This window comes from Saccopteryx bilineata, chromosome 2 (genome assembly GCF_036850765.1).
Source record: "Saccopteryx bilineata isolate mSacBil1 chromosome 2, mSacBil1_pri_phased_curated, whole genome shotgun sequence".
In the NCBI taxonomy this organism is placed as follows: Eukaryota; Metazoa; Chordata; class Mammalia; order Chiroptera; family Emballonuridae; genus Saccopteryx; species Saccopteryx bilineata.
In genome coordinates this window covers 348639327-348664447 of record NC_089491.1, presented here as the reverse complement: position 1 = coordinate 348664447, position 25121 = coordinate 348639327, and the positions used below count along the sequence as shown (strand labels likewise).

Genomic DNA, 25121 nt, shown 5'->3' with positions numbered 1-25121 from the left:
TGAAACATCCGGCTGCCCCTGTCAATCACAGCCAGCTCTTCCAGGCCACAGCTGTCTTGGGGAAATGACTTCCTTCTCAGATAGAGACTGCTTTCTTTTTCAGCCTACTGAATCATTCAGCTTCTAGCTGGTTATGTGGAGCTGACATTTATTTATTTCTCTGTTAACTTCTAATCTGATTAAAAGGTTCACAAGGTTATAAGTAGCTTTGAAAAGGGTCTAAATAAAATTAAGTTGCTACTTAGGTTGACTTTTAGAAATTTGGCCCGGGGCTGATCTGAGGTGAAAGAAGGTGTCTGGAAGCCCCAGAACCTGCCCCTCCACTGCTACCTGTTGGAGAATCATTTGCAAGAATAGCTGGACACCAAGGCAATTTATAATGTAATCTAATGTTAGTATGACATTTAAGAGTCTCACCAATTCTCATAATGATCCCATGAGATAAGCATAATAATAAGCATCTCCTTAATGAGAAACTGAAGTGCTCAGAAGTAAAGTGGCCTGCCTGAATTCATGCCGTCATGAGGGACAGAGCTGGCTTTCGATGATAAGTGTTCTTTGTACCAGGCCGCACCATCAACTTCACCAAGTTTGGGAAGTACCGGAAGTACCACTCCACAGAGCATCTCAGTAAAGGCTTGACAGTTACTGCTTTACTTTAGACTTAGATTGAACACAACCTCTGACTAACCAGAGGTTAAAGCCACTGGCTGCAATGAGGGAGTCACGTCCTAATGCAGTGGCTACCACGTTAGCTGTGCATTTGGGGATCTGCTCACCTCTAGGCAGGTATTGGGAAATTATAGCTTGATACTGTCTCTCTTTTTTATTTTTTTATTTTTTATTATTTATTCATTTTAGAGAGGAGGGGGGGCGAAAGAGAGAGAGAGAGAGAGAAAGAGAGAGAGAGAGAGAGAGAATGGGGAGGAGCAGGAAGCATCACCTCCCATATGTGCCTTGACCAGGCAAGCCAGGGTTTTGAACCGGCAACCTCAGTGTTTCCAGGTTGACGCTTTATCCACTGCGCCACCACAGGTCAGGCGATACTGTCTCTCTTACTTGATGGTAAATGCCTCGTTTATCCCAAGCCCATTAGAACTGTGACAACCTGAGACTGGGTTAAGGAAGGAACAAGTGATGGGACGTGCAATACATGTGACTTCGGTGGTGGCATGCTTCATGTCGTAACTGTAAAGTGGGAAAATGGCCATGGATTAAGCAATCTACTTTCATACTACCCTTCTCAGTCTGAGAGTGAACTTGCCTTCAGATATCAGAGGTAAAATGTTCCCTAGCATTTTCAACCACAGAAATGTCTGGAAGGAAAGTACTCAGGGGGCTGCTCACCTAGCAGAGAGGGCTTTGGTTAGGTTTACACCATCTCAGTGAGCTGTAGTTTTCTCCTGCCCTTTTCTGTGTGACCAAGGATTTTTTTCAGTCTAGTACCTGATGTGACATTTAACACATTGAGCCCTGGAAATAGGATCAGCCTGGCCTGGGTTCTCTTTGGGAAGTGCCAACATTCTTATTCTCAGCCTCCTCTGGGAGACTAGCTCCAGGACCTCCATGTTATGGAGAATCCTGGAGAAATAGCTTTGATAAGTTCTTTATTCCCTCAGGATTCAGGATACGGCAGGGCCAGTCCAGACTATGAAGGCTTAAGAACAACCAGCTTTTCATAGAAATTTAGGTAGGGATCCAAACCCGAGAAGGAAATTTTCCAAACCAACGTATGATCCCGGAGGCTGAGGATTTCCAGGGTCTGGTTTGAGTCTCATAAGGATCTCTGGCCTCACTTGCACTGAGTAGACATTGAAGGACTGAGCCAGGAGGACCGATGTTATGAGCACATAGTCAGATGGCTGTTGATGTGATGCATTCAGTGACATCTTCTCTCACCCTGTCCTTCCTGTGCTTTTGTATCCAGAGGCAAATGCTCTAGTGTCCCCCTAAAATATCTGTCATACAGACAGCCAGGCAGTGGTGAGTTTACTGTGGAGAATACTGACTTTATCACTCTTCTTGATAGAAAAGATGTGACCTTGAAGGCACTTGGACAAACCCTTGGGCTATCATTACTGGGGAAAATTGGGATTATACAAAATAATGTTGTTTTGAATTCTCTGACATACTAAGAGGTGATGTAGCACAAACATTGAAAACTCCTGTCCTCATACTTTGGAATAGAAATCACCAGCTTTATGCATTTTACAACCTATTTTTATTTTGTAAAGTTCAACTATGTCCTTTTTAGATGTCATCTGAGGGTTTTGCAATGATGATTTAAAGAATAAATAATTTTTATAGCTGAAAAAGAAAACTACAGGAATCTGTCACCAGCTTGTCCCCCAAACAAGTCTGTGAAGAGCAGCATGAAACTTGAAGTCCTAGAATATCTCAAATGCATGAGCATTGTTGTACAAAACAGCCAGGCCTAGGTCCGTGGGTCCTTGCCTGAAAACTGAAGAACCAGCTGCCCATTGTTTCATCATTCCCATCTAGAAAGGTTGCTACATGCTACCTATTTTACTTAAAATACATTTTCTATCTGTCCTTGAATTTTGTTCCTAAGTACAAAAATATGAGAAGTTAATACTAAAAATGTGTTGCTCTAGCTAAACTAGATTTAATTTTTGGCTTAATCTCACTCTCTAAGTTTAATCAGCATAGGGCATTATATTTAGTTCTTGAGTAATGGAAGATTCAGGCGACATGTTCTTAGTGCTGCCAATGTTGTGAGAGAGACTTTCTCACCTTCAGACTTTAGGAGGCATATTTTATTTTATGATTGTATGTTCCTTAATAGGGAGTATAGATCTCTCCCAGGTATGTATTTACATCTATAAACATCAATCACTGATGTTCTTTTAGGTGTCCTTTGAACATTAAATAACCGCAGTGTGAACATCTGAGATGGCAGAAGAAATCCCGAGAAGAACTTGATTGATATCAGGTATCCAGGACCTATCTCGGGAAACCATACCGCCAACAGAAAAGAGGGTCCATCCTCTAGAGTATATTTCAGGCATAAAATATTAAATAAGAATTCATAAGAAGCACATAACTCATCTTAAATCAATTCACCATGCTAACAATGGGTGTTGAATGCAGCTTGTGGCATTTAGCTTACATAGGATAAGTAAAATTCTTAGGCAGATAAGAGCTTACACATGAAATATGATCATATAGCTCAGTGGCTCAGAGCACCCTCTCTGGGCTTGGACTGCTTGGAACAGAACCCCAACTCTACCACATACTCACTGCAAAATCTGAGGTGAAGTTTTCTAAGGCTCAGTTTTCTCCTCCATAAAATGAGACAAACAATAGAGATTTAAGAAAATGAAATAAGCCAATATGTATAAAGTACTCAGCACAGTGCTGGAACATTGCAAGCACTCAAATAATGGTAACTACTAACTACTACTGTTATTATCATTATGTTCATATTGCTATTATTCATCCTTTTATTTATTTATTTTTTAAAGGAGTTCTGATATATATATATATATTTTTGTGTGTGTGACAGAGAGAGAGAGACAGAGAGAGGGACAGACAGACAAGAAGGGAGAGGTATGAGAAGCATCAATTCCTCGTTGCAGCACCTTAGTTGTTCATTGATTGCCTGCTCATATGTGCCTTGACCATGGGGCTACATCAGACCGAGTGATCCCTTGCTCAAGTCAGTAACCTTGGGTTCAAGCTGGTGAGCTTTGCTCAAACCAGATGAACCTGCACTCAAGCCAGAGACCTCGGGGTCTCGAACCTGAGCTCTCTGTGTCCCAGTCCTACGCTCTATCCACTGTGCCACCGCCTGGTCAGGCCCTTTTATTTATTATTATCAACCTAGACAAAAAAGTATTTTAACAATGGCTAGTTATATGATGCATTTTACTCTCTTCATTTAAAATAAAAACAGGATTTGCAATGCAATGAGTTAGACTACAAGGAAAGAAGATTGAGGCCAAACTAGGGTGAAGAGGGAAGGTCACATGGCCAGGGTGGTACCCAGACTGGGAGCTCCTGCCCATGCCGCTTCCTGCCCTGACTTTTAGGGTTCTTCAACATCTCTTTTTGTGTGTTGGCTTTTCCCCAAGTAACACACACACACACACACACACACACACACACACACACGGCAAGAGGAGAATGTCTTCCATAGTCCTAAGTACCTGTTTGGAAGATGACCCACTTGAAAACCAGGATCTCTCAGAATTTGTCTCTTGCCCCCAAAATTGATCTTGTTTCTTCTTCTCATTTGGGTCTCTTCGGTATTCCTGTCGTCTCAGACAAGCCTGGAGAACAAAAGAGGGTTTTTTGTTGTTTTTGTTGTTGTTTTTGTCGTCTTGGGCCTCTGACTAGCTCTTATAATTTATGCTTTCTTCCTGTTTTGAAGAACATGAAATAAATCACAAAATAAAGACATGATGTACATCTCCAGTGTTCATCAATACCTGTTACCAAGGCTGTACATACTCACCCAAGCATCACTTCACTCTCTCTTCCCTTTGTTCCAAATGCCAGGTCAAAATACTAGTCATTGCTTTAATAAACTTACACAACAAACATACTGAGAGGCATTTTGTCAAGTGTTTACCCAATAATTGTCTTTTCAAGGAAGGAAGTACCTAATGTACCATATTAACTTCTCTTTCCGGTCTCTTTCTCTTCACAGCTCCCCCTTCATACTCACCTTCACTCTACTCTCTCGCCTTGGATTACACCCTAGGTACAGGAGAATTTTCATACGTGAGACCTTTAGCACATGCTCTTCCTTCCACTGGGATTGCCTTTCACAGGATGTTTTCCCAACAAATTCTGCTGACCTTCTAAGAACTAGCTCAGTGGAGTCTCAAGTTTTCCCTGCCTCACTACAGGTCAAATTAATTGCTCCTTTGTATATGAAATATGATCATAAAAAGCTTGAATCATGCAGTTTTTTTTCCTATCGTATATAGTAGTTTTGTTTTTGAGCCTGTTTCTCCTGCTGATCAGTGAGAACCATGATGGTAAGGACCACTTATCTTTTGAATGGCCCTGCATCTAACATTTAATGTTATATGAATTGCAGTTTTGCTTTGGAGGAAAACAACAATCCCTAAATGCAAAAATGATAAAAACAAAAATAGCCTGAACAGGTGGTGGCTCAGTGGATAAAGCGTCAGACTCGGACCCAGAGAACCCAGGTTCAAAACCCCAATATCGCCGGCTTGAGCGTGGGCTCATCTGGTTTGAGCACAGCTCAGCAGCTTGAACCCAAGGTCGCTGGCTTGAGCAAGGGGACACTCGGTCTGCTGTAGCCCCCAGGTCAAGGCACGTATGAGAAAGCAATCAATGAACATCTAAGGTGCTGCAACAAAGAATTGATGCTTCTCATCTCTCTCCCTTCTTGTCTGGTCTGTCTATCACTATCTGTCCCTCCCTCTGTCTGTCTCTCTCTGTCTTTGTCACACACACACACACACACACACACACACTAATAATAATTTTTAAAGCTTTTTATTTGTTTATTAGAGAAAGAAAGACAGACAGGAAGGGAGAGAGATAAGAAGCATTAACTCGCCCCTGGCCAGTTGGCTCAGCAGTAGAGCATTGGCCCAGTGTGTGGAAGTCCCAGGTTCAATTGCCACTCAGGGCACACAGGAGAAGTGACCATCTGCTTCTCCACCCCTCCCCGTCTCCCTTCTCTTCTCTCTCTCTCACTCACTCTTTCTTCCCCTCCCACAGCCATGGCTTGGTTGGAGCAAGTTGGACCCGGGTGCTGAAAATGGCTCCATGGCCTAGCCTCATGCACTAAAATATCTCAATTGCTGAGCAACATAGCAACAGCAGAGCATCACCCTATAGGGGGCTTGCCTGGTAGATCCCAATCCGGTCACATGGGGGAGTCTGTATCTCTGCCTCTCAGCTTCTCGCTTAAGGGAAGGGGAGAAGAGAAGTATCAACTCATAGTTGTGGCACTTTAGTTGTTCATTGATTACTTCTCATACATGCCTTGATGGGGATGAAGGGTTTGGGGGAGGTCTCCACTGAACCAGTGACACCTTGCTTAAGCCAGCAACCTTGGGCTCAAACCAGGGACTCTGCACTCAAGTCGGGGACTCCGCACTCAAGCTGGTGACCTCAGGGTTTTGAACTTGGAACCTCAGTGTCCCAGGTCAACACTCTATTCACTGAGTCACCACTGGTCACACCAAAAACAATTTTTCTTTTTAGGTGAGAGGAGGGGAGATAGTGAGGCAAACTGCCACATGTACCCTGACCAGTATCCATCCACCCAACAACCCCATCTGGGCTGATGATGGAGTACCAACCTATTTTTAGCACCTGAGGCTGATGCACTCCAATGGAGTTATCCTCAGTGCCCAGGGCCACGCTTGAACCAGTTGAGCCACTGGCTATGGAGACAGAGAGGGAAAGGAGGGAGGAGGGAGAGGGGAGAAGCAGATGGTTGCTTCTCCTGTGTGCCCTGGCTGGAAACTGAACCCAGGATATCCATATGCCAGGCTGACACTCTGTCCACTGAGCCACCAGCCACGACCATTTTTTTTTTTATTTATTCATTTTAGAGAGGAGAGAGAGTGGCAGAGAGAGAGAGACAGAGAGAGAGACAGGGGGGGAGGAGCTGGAAGCATCAACTCCCATATGTGCCTTGACCAGGCAAGCCCAGGGTTTCGAACCGGCGACCTCAGCATTTCCAGGTCGACGCTTTATCCACTGCGCCACCACAGGTCAGGCCACGACCATTTTTTAAAAACAAAAATTTCTCCGAACAAACCCAAGAATATCATGTGTTATGGGGATTTCAATGGATAATTTAAATACCCCTCAAAGAGTAAAACTTCTTGGAGCATTTCTAAACTTGTAGAACCAGTGACTGAATTCATCATTGCCCTGCCTGAGCCAAATTATTCACTGTCATATTAGAGAAAGGTGGTGTGAAGACCAACAAAATTGTTTCTAATCTGGGCCTGACATGTCTGCCTTCCTGGTTGTGTTGAGAAAGAAAAGATTTCTTCAGTATTTTTTCACTTCTGTTGGAAAAGTACTTCCTTTATATAGAAGGACTTGCCAGGCTTTCCTGCCATGGGAAAGCCTAATATTATTGCTACAAGGTTAAGAGTAGAAACAACCTGATATTAACCAAATGTTTCCCATTTTGAAAACCGACTCAGTTACACTGTGCTTCACAACTGAGTTGCAGGGGAAGTGCTGGTGCCCAGGCGTATGCAGGGCAGCCGGTTGGTCACCTGCTGCAAGTGGGATCCTGGCTTCCCAAGAGAAATGTGCAGTTTCACCCGCCTTGCTTGGAAAAGAACACTCCAAAAATGGTTTGGTTTTTTTTTTTCTATTTCACAATTAATCTTACTTCCAAAAACTGTTTCATATAGATGGTGAGTTGTTGTCATAAATCCTGAGCAGTGTTTGTTTTCATAAATAATTTAAACAAGAATACTCAAAAAATAATAGACAGTAACTATAATGAATAAGCACCGAAGAGAGTCAGCTGGAGAGCTGAGTAAAAGGCCTCTCTTCTTCTTAATTCTTACCATGACTTGGGATGGGAACCCCTGTCTGAGAGGAGCTTCTTCAAGGCATTGTTTCTTTTTTTTTTTTTTTTTTTTTTGCATTTTTCTGAAGCTGGAAACGGGGAGAGACAGTCAGACAGACTCCCGCATGCGCCCGACCAGGATCCACCCGGCACGCCCACCAGGGGCGATGCTCTGCCCACCAGGGGGCGATGCTCTGCCCCTCCGGGGTGTCGCTCTGCCGCAACCAGAGCCACTCTAGCGCCTGAGGCAGAGGCCAAGGAGCCATCCCCAGCGCCCGGGCCACCTTTGCTCCAATGGAGCCTTGGCTGCGGGAGGGGAAGAGAGAGACAGAGAGGAAGCAGGGGGGGGGGGAGGTGGGGGGTGGAGAAGCAAATGGGCACTTCTCCTATGTGCCCTGGCCGGGAATCGAACCCGGGTCCCCCGCACGCCAGGCCGACGCTCTACCGCTGAGCCAACCGGCCAGGGCCTCAAGGCATTGTTTCCTGAGGTGGCAGATGTCTGTGCTATCCTAACCTACTGGTATCAAAGGAGCAAGAAAATGCTGATGGGCTGAAAGTGGAGTGAAGGAGCCCATCTTAGCAAATGCTCGCAGGACCGAGGCAGATTTTGTGGGATGAACAGAATTCTTGTGGGCTGAGTGTTTTTTTTTCAAAATTCTCTCCAAGAATGCATGTGACTAAAATATTTCTTTACCAAAAGAGGACGAGGAATAGAATGGTTTGCAATGTTGGAAAAAAAATTTCCCCCTCTGGTTCCATATCCCTTCTCTCATAGAGAACAAAACCAGTGGCAAGGTAGGTACTTCCAATTTTTAAATTTTGATCCAGCTAAGCAATCTTTCTATATAAATCAAACATTAATTCTGTCAAAGTCATAGCTCTGCTAAAGAGAAGGAACACAGGGACCAAGCCAAGTCCAGGCCTCCCAGGGGCTAGTTTTTCTATTATTTGTAAATGTCAATGATTTTTTGTTGTCGTAACTGATACTGATGTTATTTCTACGCTGGGGGTCCTGAAGTGACAGGGGCAGAGGATGGGGAGGAGGAATGGACTTGTAATTCACAGTCACCAGGGGCTCCCCTTATCCTGGGACTTCCATATTTTTCCCTTTCAAATTTACATGCCTGGAGCTAGATTGCTATAAATAAGTTTCTGTTCATGTGACATTACTGGCTGAGGGCAGTCTTGACACTGAAGGTGTGTCAGGTAACTTCTTATTCCTTCCTTCTGGGGGTGAGGAGATTGGGGCTTCCTCCTTCACTCTTCCTTGGACACCCTCCCCCAGGCCCACCCCCCACTACAGCTTGTGCAGTCAGGCTGCCTTCTGTGCCAAAGCTACCACTGTGGGGGCAGAATGCAGAAGGTGCGTATATGCCTGTGGGGGATGACGTGGAGTTTGTGACTCATTGTAACTCAATCCTGGTAAACACGACAGGCCCCAGCTCCTCCACTTTCTAGCATCGTGACCTTGGCGGAGCTGACTAACTCCATTGATTCTCCCTCCCCTCATCTGTGAGAGGGAGATGTGAGATGCCTTGTGCTGCAGAGTGTTGGGGGGGCCCAAGGCACTGTTGGTCAGAAGCATAGCAGAGGGACTGGCTCATGGTGAGTATCTCATGAAAGACACTCATCATTGTCACCATCACCATTATTATAAGAATTTTCATTGTTTCCAATCCCATTTCTTGGTTTACTTCCATTTCTAAAAGTCAGTCTTTGCCATATACTGTGACTCTGATCTTGGTCACAGAAGAAGAAAGACTCTTTTTGTCCAGGCTTGAGGGTCATCCTTGTTTCCCTGCCCTGAAAGTGTGTTTTCTAAGCCCATTCTTCCCTCAGCAGTCAACTAAGGAGATACTGTTCTAGTCACTCCGGGGTCTCTCTGTAAACTACTTTTTCTTCAGCATTACAGCTTTCTGAGTCAACAGTGATGCTCAAAGCTCCTTCTTCTTTTTTTTAATTAGCAATCAGCTCTTTTACTTGGGTTCCTAGTGCCTTAAGAAGCCATTGGTGTACTGCAGGAACACTTCCAAGCCTCATAGTCATGGCACAAAATCATCCTAAGACCCAAATCCACATCTCAGTCAACAATGGTCCTGTCAAAGTTATTGTTTGTCAAACTCCACAAGTGTTTTGGGAAGTGGCAATTGCCATTGCCTTCAATAGGTTCTTTTTTTTTTTTTTTTTTTTTTGTATTTTTCTGAAGCTGGAAACGGGGAGAGACAGTCAGACAGACTCCCGCATGCGCCCAACCGGGATCCACCTGGCACGCCCACCAGGGGCAACGCTCTGCCCACCAGGGGGCGATGCTCTGCCCCTCTGGGGCATCGCTCTGCCGAGACCAGAGCCACTCTAGTGCCTGGGGCAGAGGCCAAGGAGCCATCCCCAGCGCCCGGGCCATCTTTGCTCCAATGGAGCCTTGGCTGCGGGAGGGGAAGAGAGAGACAGAGAAAGGAGGGGTGTGGGGGTGGAGAAGCAAATGGGCGCTTCTCCTGTGTGCCCTGGCCGGGAATCGAACCCGGGTCCCCCATATGCCAGGCCGACGCTCTACCGCTGAGCCAACCGGCCAGGGCCCAATAGGTTCTTTTTTGTTGCTGTTCTTATGATCTAACATACATAATCCAGAGTTTGGGGCTTTAATGATCACTGGTGACATTATTAAAGTTCATTCATTTTGAGAGGTTAAGTAATCAAAAGTGTAAAAACAGTGTGACATGACATTCCCCTTCAATGAATTGATATTCCTGTTCTAGCTGAGAAGAGTAGAGGAACACATACCCCATAGCACAGAACCACCCCCATTCCGTTGGGAAAAAAAGTTGAATTATCTCCATTCCCATAACCTTCTGAGTGGACAGTCCAAGCTCTCACTATCTGGCATAGTCATCTAGCATGTCCTTGAACAAGTTTATATCATCGTATTCAGTGTTTGATCAGCACGTGTAGGAATTAGGCTGAATAATTGACACGCAGTAGGACCCATTTGAACATATTTGATAGATTATGAAAAATCATTCTGAAATGCCAAGCGTAATCCTTCTCTCCAGCTTTCAGTAGACATCAATGGCTAAATTCTGCCTTAAGTTACATAAACATAGCCCTGGCCGGTTGGCTCAGCGGTAGAGCGTCGGCCTGGCGTGCGGGGCACCCAGGTTCGATTCCCAGCCAGGGCACATAGGAGAAGCGCCCATTTGCTTCTCCACCCCCCCCTTCCTCTCTGTCTCTCTCTTCCCCTCCCGCAGCCAAGGCTCCATTGGAGCAAAGATGGCTCGGGCACTGGGGATGGCTCCTTGGCCTCTGCCCCAGGCGCTAGAGTGGCTCTGGTCTCGGCAGAGCGATGCCCCGGAGGGGCAGAGCATCGCCCCCTGGTGGGCAGAGCGTTGCCCCTGGTGGGCGTGCCAGGTGGATCCTGGTCGGGCGCATGCGGGAGTCTGTCTGACTGTCTCTCCCCATTTCCAGCTTCAGAAAAATACAAAAAAAAAAAAAAAAGTTACATAAACACATTTGACCAAAAGAAGAAGGAAGGGAAAAAGCTATGCAGCATGAACATCCTTGAAGAAATAGAGCCAAATTCTGAGATGGCATATAATTATGTACTAGTTACCAGATTCTGAAATAGCATGTAATATGCCAAATAGATGTTTATTTCCTCTTGTGTTTTCAAAAGGATCCCACCCAACCACTGAAAGGAGTAGCATCAAAATAACTCAGGGTGGGTTTAGCCCTCCCCTCCTGCTGCTAGCACACAGACCTGCACAGGCACTGCTAATTTGGTGCATACCAATCCTTAGCATATTTTAGGAAGTAGCAGGAATAGTGTATGCAGGAGGTTTCTAAGGGCTTCAATTTGAGCCAGTTCATTAAAGGCAAGTAAAGCACAGGAAGGAATGTGTGGCAAATGTATATGATTTGGGAGTCATATCTAGTTATTAGGTCTTACACTATTTGTACACCCAGAAATGGAGACTCCCTAGTGTCCACGCAGATCACTGCCCTGTGAGAGAAAGCTGGGATTTCTACAAGTAACTGGCCAAGTTCACCAATGACCCAGGGTTTCAATATCTACCCAATACAAAGTTTATTTCCTCTTGTGTTTTCTACCTTACTAAATTATCTAAATACATATGGGTCATATATGGACCAAGTTATTGAAAGGTCATTACAGTCATGCAATTGATTCTTAACCCCCTCTTTTAAATCCTTTCTGGAATAAGGCAATGGATTAAATAATCTAAGTAACTCATGTGGTTCCCTTTAAAAGTAGTTTCTGTGGGTTGCTATATACTTACTTCAACAATATTCAGAACACCTTATAGACACCTGATTTATTTTTTGCAGACCTTGTGGTGAGTGGCTTTGAAAATGCTCCCTGAGGGTGGATTTGACTTATAGGAATAGTTACAAGTCTTTTGGATCTAAGTCTGTAAACAGTTGGTGGTCAAGTTAAGTAACACTGGCTCTCATCTGTGACAAGGTGTTTGATTCAACAGAGAAGAATAAGATCCCGCCCCTGCCCTTGAGAAGCTGTGGTCCAGTTTGGGAGAAAGTCACACAAAAGACATTGCTCACATTTATTATGAGCAATATGAAGGAGGTGTGAAAGGGTGCTAAGGTGTTGGAGTGACGGAAATGTTCTAAAATCGATGATGGTAGGCCCTGGCCGGTTGGCTCAGTGGTACAGTGTCAGCCTGGTGTGCAGGAGTCCTGGGTTCATTTCCCGGCCAGGGCACACAGGAGAAGCGCCCATCTGCTTCTTCACCCCTCCCCCTCTCCTTCCTCTCTGTCTCTCTCTTCCCCTCCCGCAGCCAAGGCTCCATTGGAGTAAAGTTGGCCCAGGCACTGAGGATGGCTCTATGGCCTCTGCCTCAGGCGCTAGAATGGCTCTGGATGCAACAGAGTAGCGCCCCAGATGGGCAGAACATCGCCCCCTGGTGGGCGTGCCGGGTGGATCCCGGTTGGGCGCATGCGGGAATCTGTCTGACTGCCTCCCCGTTTCCAACTTCAGAAAAATATTTTTAAAATAATAATAATAAAAACAAATAAAAAATGGAAATAAAATTGATGATGGTGATGTCTTAAATTTGGCAAATTTACTAAGAGTTATTAAATTATGCACTTCAAACAGGTGAATTTTATAGTATGTAAATTATGCCTTACTATAGTTGTTTTTTTTTTTTAATAAAAGGTATGATAGGAGTTCCCTCTGGTTCTAAATTAAAACTGGGGTCCTCACCATCCTGGTTAAGAGAATAAAATAGTGAAGAAGAAGAAGAGGCTGGAGACGTGGTTGAGGTTAGGCTGTCTTGCTGTGGTTCTTGGGCCTTGGACCCGACCTTAAATGAAAAGAACAACCGAAGGTTTCCTTGCATTCCAATGGCATAGTCAAATTCATATTTTAGATGGATTTCAAGAAAAGAAGACTGGAGGCAAGGAGATGGTGAAAAGGATATTGTAATAGTGTTAGAGAGAAACTACAGAGGCTGAAACCTGGGTAGTGGCAACAAGATAAAGGGGAAGACACAAGGTCATGAGCTTTTTTGTAAACTTACGGTGTGATGTGGGTGGTGACGGAGAAGGAGGAGTCAGGGAAGGCTGAGGTCCCTATCATCAGACAGAGAATACAGTGGGAGGCAGGAGGAAGGACATGTGGAGTGCAACTGTGGCCCTGCCGAATTTGAGGTTCCTATGTGACACTCAGACGGAAATGTACAACAGCGGGTGTGCATCTGATTTGAAGACTCAGAATATGAGTGGTGGTTAAAAACATAGGAGGGGATGAGATGAGTCATGGAGACCTTGGGAATTAGAGGAAAATTGGGTGGAGGATGGAAAACTGGGAGAATTAACATTTGAGGGGCAGAGAAAAGAATGTGAGAGAAACAGAGGGAAAACCAGGAGAACTTGACATCAGAAAGCCAAAGGAGTACTGCTTCTAGAAGAAAGCTGCAATAGTGTCAGATGTAGATCAAACTGCAGAAACAGAGACTAAAAAGTTATCCACTGAACTTGGCTCTGGGCGAGAACAGTTTCAGGGTCATGGAGGTGACAGCCAGGTTGCAGTGGGTTAGGGAATGAATGGGAGGAGAGGAAGAAGAGATAGAAATGTAGCTGACTATTTGGGGACATCTGGAGACTGGAAAATGCCAGGGCTGTGGCTAGAAGAGGACACATGGTCCACGGGCAGCTTTGTTTTGTTCTTAGAATGGAGGGACTTGAGCATGTTTGTAGGCTGAGTCAGTAAGAAGGGACATTTCAAAGACACAGGAGAGGTCTGTGGATGAAGAAGGCTGGACACAGAGGGCTATGGACCAAGATCTTAGGCTGAGCACTAACACGGAGAGTGTTACCTCACCTCACGGAACTTGAGGGCTAGATGGGTGTGTAGCCAGATAGAAAGGGAGGTGTTGAGTGGCCTCCCACCTGATGGCCTTGGGTTCATTGTTTTGTTTCATGTGTGTGTAAAGAAGGAAGAGAAATTCTTTGTTGAAAGTATGGGGATTAGAGCTTTGAAAAAAGAAGAGGTTTAAAATAGTGGTGATATCAGAGGGAGCTGATGGACAAGTGAACATACTGAAGTGAGTCATCTTGCATTCCTTTCTTTCTCTCCTTCCCCCTCTCCAGCTATCAGCAAGATGTCTGTGCTGCATGTTTACTGGGTCAGGCCACTTCTTGCCATGTCTACTCCTACCACCCTGGCCCAAGCCAGCAGAATTTCTCTTCTAAATTCGGATTGTAGTTTCTTTACTCATTTTTCTGCTGCTTCTCTTGCTCCTTTCAGACCATTCTACCTGTGGTAGGATTCAAATCATTTAACAACTGGTTCTCTGCCCTAGTGACCGTTTGAAGCATAAAAAAAACAGCGATATATGAAAAGGTAATTCATTATTTCATGCATTTAAAACTTGAATAATAACAATAAAAGAGGCCCTGGCCGGTTTGCTCAGTGGTAGAGCGTTGGCCCGGCATGTGGAAGTCCTGGGTTCAATTCCTGGCCAGGGCACACAGGAGAAGCACCCATCTGCTGCTCCACTCCTCCCCCTCTCCTTCCTCTCTCTCTCTCTCTCTCTCTTCCCCTCTTGCAGCCAGGGCTCCATTGGAACAAAGTTGGCCTGGGCACTGAGGATGGCTCCATGGCCTCCGCCTCAGGCGCTAGAATGGCTCTGATTGCAGCGAAGCAATGCCTCAGAGGGCTGAGCATCGCCCCCTGGTGGGCATGCCGGGTGGATCCTGGTTGGGAGCATGTGGGAGTCTGCCTGCCTCCCCCACTGCACCCCTCCCCACTTCTCACTTTGGAAAAATACAAGGAAAAAAAAAGAACAATAAAAGAGCTTCTTACCCCTTGGTTGTTTGGCACTTTTCCTCTTTACATTATATGTTTGTTTACTGAAGTAACAAACATGAGGGAATTAAAATGTATTATTTCATCAAAGGTATAATGAGTTTTATGAAATGAACAAATAGTTCCATCATCAATTTTTTTTTCACCTATGAATGGAGTGAACATTGCTACAGGTGCTTAGACTACTACACTGTTGCACAGATGAACATTTAAAAAGAGTAAGGAATGTAAATTTGTGTTTTCCACATTGGGCAGCTGCCCAGGTGCCCACCTTAGAGAGAACCCTGAATACAAGTGCCAATTTAACAACCGGTTTGCCAAACTCAACAGAAACTTAGGTATTGGTTCTGCTGAACCAGTCTGAATTGGCTGAATCCCGCCACTGGTTTCTCCACACAACAACCAGAGAGATCTTTTTAAAATGTAGATCATGCCACTCTCCCTGCTTAAAACCATCTAACAATTCTCACTGTGATAAGAATAAGTTCCAAATACTATTTTTCATCCTGGAAACACTACCTGGCTCTGTCTACCTCTCCCACACTCATGTTTGGTCAGTGTGTTTCAGCCACTCTGGCCTTCTTTTGTTTCCTCCAATGCACCAAGGTAGTTCCTGTCTCAGGGCCTTTGCACTTGCTTTCCTTCTGCTCAGGATGTTCTGGCTGTCTCTTTCTTATCATTTACTTGCACAGCCAAAGTCACTTCCTCAAAGAGGACTTCCCTGTCAGTTTAAAGAAGCGTCACCCCCACTTCTATTACCTTTGTTTTATCTGCCTCATTATATTAATCAGTAACTAAAGTGATCTTACTTATTTATTTACTTTGCATGTTGTTTGCTTCTCACTTCTAGAATAAGAACTCCGGGAGAAAGAGGACTTTGTTCAGGACATAGTAGGAACTTAAGTATTATTATTATAAGGACAGTGTTGAAAGTGTCCTTATTAATAAGGACAGTGTTGAAAGCCCAATAGATTAGAGCAGTGGTCCCCAACCTTTTTTGGGCCACGGACCGGTTTAATGTCAGAAAATATTTTCACGGACCGGCCTTTAGGGTGGGATGGATAAATGTATCACGTGACCGAGATAAGCGTCAAGAGTGAGTCTTAGACGGATGTAACAGAGGGAATCTGGTCATTTTCTAAAAATAAAACATCATTCAGACTTAAATATAAATAAAATGGAAATAATGTAAGTTATTTATTCTTTCTCTGCGGACCGGTACCAAATGGCCCACGGCCCGGTACCGGTCCACGGCCCAGGGGTTGGGGACCACTGGATTAGAGAATAAAACTGCAGTGGCTCCAAGTCACACACAGTTGTGTGATTTTTTTTTCCAACAGAGACCATAAAATAAGATTGATTATCTTATGTGCCTGTTCTGAAGACAGTTTCAAACAAGTATTTTAAAACATGGGCTGGGCAGCAGAGGTGCCTTTGTGAAAAGTAGATGCACTCCCAGCATGACCAGTTCAAATGTTTATGTTTTCACTTATTGTATAGAAATTCACTCAATTTTATAGTCTTACAGGTGTGTTGCCAAGTTGTGGGAGAATTTTGCTGACTCCATTTCCAGCCCCAAAGTTCATCTGTGTTATACAGGTGAAATCAGGTTATCGAGATCAGTCTGGTTTTCTTGGTGACCCGGGAGGTTCAGTTATATTTGAAATTGCTAAGGTGGAGAAAAACCTGATAATGGCAGTTCTGTGATTTCCTTAGGGAAAGAAGACTTTTTGATCTTTAGGTGAGGCTGAGGACATGCCTTCTTGGTTGGTTGGTGAGGGTTGACTTCCGGGCCAGCAGCCTGAATGACACTTTCTAAGTGATCCCAGATTCCCACATGCCCGTCTGGCAAGTCTGTCCTAGCCAGCTCTGGGTAATTGCATCCCGGTTCCTCAGGCTCTCTGTGGATTTTGTTTTTGCACACAAACACTGTAACTAGGGTGATGAATAGTTAGCTTATTGTGGAATGTGCTCACCACCTTTCTTCTGGCAGGATGACTACAAAGGTCCATGGCATTTTATAGATGGATGGCAGGGCAACCCAGTTTACCCCTTGCATGTCTTTTTCCTTGATTGCTGGTTTGTAGAGCTTAAGCCCTAATGCCATTTTTGACAAAGTTTGTGTGCCAAGCTCTGTGCTAAATACTTTAAAAAGGGTTAGCTCATTTCATTTTCATGACAATATTATGAGGTGGGTACTATTATTATCCCCATTTTACAGATGAGGAAACTGAGACTCAGAGGTAAAGTGGTTTTCCATGGTCATACAGCCTGCAAGTGCTGGGGTTTGGATTTTAGAAAACTACTGCTGTTTATCATATCGTGATACTGAGTACGCTGAGTTCTCTCATAATATTGTAAGTGAAAGTGGAAGATAACTCACGTTTTCTGAAATTACCTGATATTCAGACTCTACCTTGTGCTGCATGTCCCGCAGATATTGAATGTCACTGAGGAACGTCTGTCTGTCCCTTGCTTCATGAAACATGATTCTTAATCCCTGACCTGCATATAAAAGATAAATAAACATGCTGTGGTAGAATCCTTTGTTACTTTGCCATATTATACTTAGTATAATTGCGCTTATTCTCTTTATTAATCTAATTTCCACTGTTTGAAGGGCACAAATATTACTTTCAGACTGAAGGGACTCTTTGTGTGGGTATCAATGCCTTTACACCCCTCCTGTGCCAGGCATAAATAATGCAGCCATCAGCCGGCTGGCTTCAGTGATCCTGTCCTGGTTAGTCACAGGGAGTTAGGTTGACAGACACCTGATTCAGAAGCAGGTCTACAACATGAAAAATAAAAAAAAAGAAAACCCAAGAAGCTAGCTAAATTATCAATGACTATTATTCTACCCCTATGCCAACCCAGGCACTGTGCTGGGCACCAGGATATAGCAGTCAGCAAGATGAACATGGAAAAAAAAAATGAACATAGGTCCTTCCTTTGTGGTGCTTATGGTCTAGAGTGAGAAGACTGACACTGAACAAGTGAACCATGATTGTGATCAGTGCTATGGAGATGTCTGGGTTGTTTGTTTTTTTTTGTATCAATATTTTTCTGAAGTTGGAAATGAGGAGGCAGTCAGACAGACTTGGGCGACCGGGATCCACCCGGCATGCCCACCAGGGGGCGATGCTCTGCCCATCTGGGGCATTGCTCTGTTGCAACCAGAGCCATTGTAGCGCCTGAGGCAGAGGCTATGGAGCCATCCTCAGCACCCGGGCCAACTTTGCTCCAGTGGAGCCTTGGCTGCGGGAAGGGAAGAGAGAGACAGAGAAGAAGGAGAGGGGGAGGGGTGGAGAAGCAGATGGGCGCCTCTCCTGTGTGCCCTGGCCAGGAATCGAACCTGGGACTCCTGCACGCCAGGCCGACGCTCTACCACTGAGCCAACTGGCCAGGGTGGGGTTTTTTGAGTAAGTGGTATCAGAGGAGGAAATAACCTGATCTGGGAGGCCAGGTTTTCCTTAGGAAATGACACTGTGTTTGCTGAGGAGTAAGCCAGGCAAGAAGTGGAACAGAAAGCATCTTGGATAGAAAGGAATGCAGGTACAGAAGCTTCGGGGCAGGAAGGGGCTGGTGTGGCTGAGAACCAGGAGGATCAGTGCAGTTGGAGCAGAGACACAGGGCAGAACAGCATCAAAGGGTTGGAAGGTGGGCGGGGCCAGCTCATGTGGGTGGAGCCTTGAAGCTCATGATGAGAAGAGCCATAAAAAGACACCAAAAGGTTCCAAGCTGGGGAGTAGATGATTAGATTTGCGTTTTTAAAAGGTCCCTCCAGCTGTTATATGGAGAACAGATGGGGGGTGGAATAAAAATGGAAGTGGAAAGACCATTGGGAACATATTACAGTAATCTCGATGAGGTAAGATGGTGACCAGACTTGGGTAGCAAAAGTGGAGATGAGGACAAGGAGGTGGGGGAAGAGGGGCAGGAAGAGGAGGAAGATGAGATCACAGCTACTATTTATTGAGCCTTTGGAAGTTATAAGCATTTACACATATTAACTCATTCAAATCTTCATGACCACACTATGAAGCAGAAACTATATCTCTATTTTGCACATGAGAAAACTGAGGCACAAAGAGATTCAGTAACTTGCCTAAGGTTACAGAGATACTAAGTGCAAGAGTTGGGATTTGAACCCAGAGAGTCTCATACTAGTGCCCACCTGCAAACCATGAGGGATTCAGGGCTACTCAAGAGAGAAAGTCATCAGGACTTGGTGATGACATGATGGGCCGGGAGAGGGATGTGTGAAGGAAGCTGCCCCAGTTACTGGCTCGAGCAGCCAGAGGTTAGTGCCAACATCCCCTTCAGAAAGAGAGGAGGAAGGAGAAGTAGGTTTGTGAAAAAGTAGTGTGTAGTTTCAAGTGCCTGGGGTACAGCAAATGGAGATGTCAAGTAAGTAGATGTAGGTGCTGATTAGAGAGGTAAATATGTAGGCATTGCTGGCATTTTGGGGGACAACTGAAATTGAAGGCAGAATGGGTACTGAAAAGAGGAGGACCCAGAACAAAACTCAGAGGAACACCAAAATTTAAGAAGAGGAAGCCAAAGAGAAACCTGCAAAGAAGCCAGAGAGACAGGAGGAGAACCAGGTGGGTGGTTTCATAGATGCCGAGAAGAACGTGTTTCAAGAAGGAGGTTATTAATAACCTCGGTGAGAGCTGTTAGTGGAGTGACCAGGCTGAAGACAGATTGCAGTGGATTGCATCAATGAGAGGTAAGGAAGTAGAGACAACATTTTCAAGAAGTTTGGCTCTATTTGATGTGGCCTATGTGTATGACCAAAATATTTAAGTTCACAAAGTTATTAAATGGCTCTGTTAATAATGAGTCTGCTAGATGGATGTTAACTAGACTTATTATGGTGATCATTTTGCAATATATAGAGGTATCAAATATTGCATTGTACACCTAAAACTAGTATAATGTTAAATGTCAATTATACCTCAATAAAAAAAAATAATGAGTCTGTTAGACTTCATCTAGAAGGTCATCAAAGTTTCCACACTATTCCTGGTTATTGTCCAGTGAAGGTCTTTTATTTATTTGCACATGTATTTTTTTCTTCTTTTTCAAGTGAGAAGAGGGGAAATAAAGAGACAGACTCCCGCATGCACCTGAACTGGGATCCACCCGGCAACCCCTGTCTGTGGCCGATGGGGCCATACTTGCAACCGAACTATTTTTAGTGCCTCAGGCAGAGACTCCACGGGGTCATCCAAAGCACCCAGGGCCCATGCACTCAACCCAATCAAACTATAGCTGCAGGAGGGAAAGAAAAAGAGAGAGAGAAGGGGGAAGGGGAGGGGTGGAGAAGCCGATGATCGCCTTTCCTGTGTGCTCTGACTGGAAATTGAACCCAGGACATCCACATGCTGTGCCAATGCTCTACCGCTGACCCAACCGGCCAGGGTACTACAATACATGTATTTTTTAATGACTTCCATGTGACAGGTCCTTTCTAGGCTCTGGGGAAACAGCAGGATAAGACAAAATTCCTGCCTCCAGGTGTCTGCATTCTGCCACTTTTCTTCCTCCCCTGGTTTTTCAGTTGTGTAGATATTGGCAGAATCAGCTGGCCCCTGACTCACGGTGAGCCAGTGTCTGGTCTTGTTGCTGTAAAATCTTTTCAGGTTTATCGTCTAGCCCTGAACTATAGGGATGACTCATGCTGGTCCTTCGGGGGTAATTTTACTTTAAGTATAGAAAATTGGTCTCTGAGAGTCGGCATCTAAAACTACAGTCCTATAGGCAGTTCCATAATCTATGCTCAAAACATAAATCTCTGAGCATTTTAATAGTCATGTATGAGATTCTAGTTTAAAAGATTACTTTTAATGTTTCACATGAATTTGTGCCTATGTAAAAATGAAGTTCCCACCTTTTCAGAAAAGGATGGTGTTAAAACAGGCAGAAAGATGAAACCCTGATGCTACAGTTGGAAAGAGAAGCCTATCTGAATATTAATCAAGTGAAGAACGTAAGGATTCATAATGAAAATATGTTAATGGTCACTGAAGAGGCACACCCCAGAGTGCACTTGGATGATACATCTTGGTGACAAATTTAACATAGTAAAGCCAGATAATCTATCCTGCTTCAATGCAGTGTTATTTTAAGGAGGCTTCTAAGTCAAGAGCCATGAAATAACTTTGTTAAAATAGATAGGAAATAACACTATTTGAATTACTTGCTAGGTTACCGCTGACTTCACAATCACCTACCAAATAAAGGATGTTCAAATTGCCTACAAAAGTCTTTTTTTCCTTCCATAAACTCTCTATTGCTATACTTTACCATAAAAATGAGTAGTTTGAAGCATCATGGTGCTACATGTGATTCCTTCTTTAAATACATCAATACTTTGTGAGGTTAACCAAGTACTACAGGCACCAAGGAAACGGATTGTTAGAAATAGAGCAAGGACATGGTTGATCACCATTGTTTAGGCAAACATTTTTCACACTTCTGAAGTGTCACTTGAACTTTATATTGTACTGCAGGTTTGAAAAACTGACCAGGATGAACAAGAAACAGAAATAACTCTATGGAAATAAATCCACATGAGATAATGCTTAATTCATGGATCTCCACACTGTAGGCCTACTCAACCAGATGGCCATTTGAAGCCAAAAATTTTTCCTCAGCAAATACAGATAGGTGGAAGGGGGAGGAGGAGAATGATGATAAAATGTGGGCAAAGCACATATTTCTAAAATAGCATCCTGTATTCACTTGTTTCTCACCTTTGAACTGCTTTTCAATTTAAAATCCACTCATGGTCATGCATGCTTCTGTTTTAAGTCTCTGGTGATAATATATTGTGCCAAGTTTGTGCTTTAAAGATCAACGTAAGAAACTATTTTAAATTGGGAGGGAAAAGCAAAGGCGAAGGGAGTAGGAGGCCTGTGGGAAAGCAAGAGTGAGTGATCCTTCTTGTCCTCAAAATTCTACATATCTGTGAAATTTCAAAGAGGAATATTCTAAGAACTCGGTGACATATGTATTCCTCTCTAGTGTAAATTACCAATGAATTCAAACCAAATTTCCCTGACTAAGGAGAACAGAATCTGCAGAAATATTTTTCAGTTCTCTAAAAAAATCCTATCTAGCCCTGGCTGGATAGCTTGGTTGGTTAGAGTGCCATCTCCATATGCAAAGGGTATAGGTTCGATCCCTGGTCAGGGCATGTTACAGGAACGGATTGATGTTCCTGTCTCTCTCTTCCTCTCCCTTTCTTTCCTTCTCCCTCCCTTTATCTCTCTCTAAAATTAATAAATTTAAAATTTGTTTAAAAAATCCTATCTATATCTAATCGGTTTCTGCGATTTCTGTTCTATAACCACATTTGTCAGAACTGATCTGAAGGAATTTCTTTTTACTAACAATCAAGCTATTTCACTATTTTCTTACTATGTTCTCATATTAGAAATGTCAACAGAGTAAGTATTTTATTAGTTTAGCAATTTTTTAAAAATGTAAATTTTGGCCCCTCTTTAGGCTGAACTTTCCTTTGAAACAAAATCTAAATGGCTATATTAATACATGACAATTGGTTTATAAAGTCCCTCTAAGATGTGCAAACTGCCAGTTATAAAAAAGTCATGAGGAACACAGCATAGGGAATATAATCAATAATATTTTAATAACTATGTATAGTGTCAGATGTGTATTAGACTTATTGGGCCGATCACTTCCTAACATATATAAATGTTTCATTACTGTGTTGTACACCTGAAACTAATATAATAGTGGATGTTAACTTTAATTGAAAAAAATATTTTTAATTAAGTAAGAGGCAGGGAGACAGAGCCAGACTCCCACATGCACCCTGACCACTGAGATCTACCCAGCAAGCCCCCTACCAGGCAATGCTCTGCCCCTCTCAGCAACTGAGCTATTTTAGCACCTGAGGCAAGGTCATGGAGGCATCCTCAGTGGCCAACTTGCTCAAAGCATTCCAGCATGGCTGCTGGAAGGGAAGGGGGGGAGGGCTGGAGAAGCAAATGGTCCCTTCTCCAGTGTGCTCTGACCAGGAATCTAACCTGGGACTTCCACATGCGGGGCTCAGTGGTAGAGCGTCAGCCTGGCGTGTGGAAGTCCTGGGTTCGATTCCTGGCCAGGGCACACAGGAGAAGCACCCATTTGCTTCTCCACCCCTCCCCCTCTCCTTCCTCTCTGTCTCTCTCTTCCCCTCCCACAGCGAGGCTCCATTGGAGCAAAGATGGCCCGGGCGCTGGGGATGGCTCCTTGGCCTCTGCCCCAGGCGCTAGAGTGGCTCTGGTTGCGGCAGAGCAACGCCCCGGAGGGGCAGAGCATCGTCCCCTGGTGGGCAGAGCGTCGCCCCCTGGTGGGCGTGCCGGGTGGATCCCTGTCGGGCGCATGCGGGAGTCTGACTGTCTCTCCCGGTTTCTAGCTTCAGAAAAATACAAAATAATAATAATAATAAATAAATAAATTCCTCCTTTTCCACAATTGGGTGCTTAGGATTCAGGAGACCTTATTCATTCTTTTACACAATTAATTTGTAATGACAACTGTCTCAGAATTTGTTTAAACCTTAGCATCATGGTGCCATACGTGATTTCTTATTTAAATACATCAATACTTTGTGAGATTAAACAAAGATGTGTGACTCGGACCTAATTTGCCTCATACTCTGATACTAAGAGAATACTGTGACTGGAAAGAAAGAGGAGGAATTGGTAGTGGTTGGTGATCTGACTTGACCCTTTCAGTCAGTTTGGCTTAAGAAATCAAGGGCACGGCAAGGCGGGGCAGGTGGTGGAAGGAGGGCTGCTTGGGGGTGCCTCTTCACTTTATTGTAAAACTGAAAGAGATGGACGGTCACATCAAGCCCAATAGGGAAATACTCAGCTTGCAACTGGGAAACTTCAGTGGGTGGGTGGTAACGTCACAGGCTTGACAAGCAATTCGACCTTCTCAGCAATAATAATGCAGATGATAATATCAACAATTTTGCACTCAGAGGCTGAGGGTCGTGCATATCTCTTCTGGACTGCAAACCAGGGCAATCTGCCAGCAAGTTAAGTAGGTGGGGGCAACCAGCTAGCAAATAAATGATCACAGTGTCCCCCAAACCTGTCCCTTAGAGCCAGAAAAAAAAAACAAAAACAAAAAAACCCAAAAAACAGGCGCCGTGCCAGCAGGAGGGAGGAGTGGCCAGGCACCCAGGCTTCAGGCCTGATTTCCCCTCGGAATCGTTTTAGTCGGAAAGTGAAGCTGTACCCTTCCCCTCCCCCCACCTCCTCGGAGGACCAGAGGCCACTAGGGCTGGCGGGGCCCGGCCGTTACCTTGTGGGTCAGTCATTTCTCCCCTGCGAGGAACTAAGAGGCCGAGGGGCGGGGCAGGTGGGCTGGTCCCGGGCGGAGGAGTCGCCCATCAATCGCGCGGGGGCCGTCCCTATTCTCCTCTTCCTCTTCCTCCTCCTCCTCTTTCCTCTCCGCTCCCTCTACCGGCCTCTCTTCCTCCTCCTTCTCCTCCCAGGCGGCTTTCTCTGCCCGCCTTTCTAGGGGTGGTGGCGGTGGGGGCGGCTCCCTGGCGTCCTCCCGTTTCCCTGGCAACTAGCCTCCTCTTTCCACGCGCCACTCTGGAGCTGGCGCACTGGCGTGAGGGCAGCGCGGGGGCTGCGGCCGCGTGGTCCTGAGGAGGGACGTGGGCGCCCGCCGGTTGCCGTGGAAATGAGTGGGATGCAATTGCGAAGGCAAAGCGGGCGGAGGAGCGATGCTGAAGGAGGGCGGAGACGGACTGGCTTTGTCTTGATGTTCAAACCCAAACGTACAGATGGAGGCCTTCACTCCTGTCCTGAAATCAGCGCTATGCTTTGTAAAGAAAGACTAGAAAACGAGAAAGGGAAATATTTTTAATTGACTAAAATAATATTAAAGGCAGTACATAGGTAGAGGGAAAGACTGTGCAACACTGGAGTTCAAGCTGTGCAAGGGGTCTCTGAAATGCTTGCTTCAACATAAAAGGGAAGACACAAGTGATTAAGGGCAGAAGAATCGAGATAAGAACCCAGTTATCTCCTGGTTATCAGTAACCTTGGCTGCCTTTTCCAAGAAAGGAGGTTCTTAGAGAGTTAGAGCAGTGCCCACAGAGCCTCTCTCCACCAGGTTTATTTGTTTGTGATTTTCATAGGCAAAGATGGTTCTTCCATTTATTTTGCATACAGGGTGTGGCAAAAGTAGGTTTAC

The 25121-nt window shown here is 44.7% G+C and overlaps 1 protein-coding gene across 1 annotated transcript in view; it reads right to left on the bottom strand.

Moving 5' to 3' along the window:
- MARCHF10 (membrane associated ring-CH-type finger 10) overlaps positions 1 to 24387 on the bottom strand; it is a 92566-nt gene extending 68179 nt beyond the window's left edge. Inside the window, exons 1-3 of the mRNA XM_066254549.1 lie at positions 24219 to 24387; positions 17287 to 17393; positions 4170 to 4292 (exon numbers count right to left, since the gene is read on the bottom strand). Of these exons, the coding sequence (XP_066110646.1) occupies positions 4170 to 4292; positions 17287 to 17393; positions 24219 to 24234 (246 nt within the window). The 5' untranslated portion in view covers positions 24235 to 24387. The remainder of the gene's footprint in view (positions 1 to 4169; positions 4293 to 17286; positions 17394 to 24218) is intronic.
- Between the last annotated feature and the right edge of the window lie 734 nt (positions 24388 to 25121).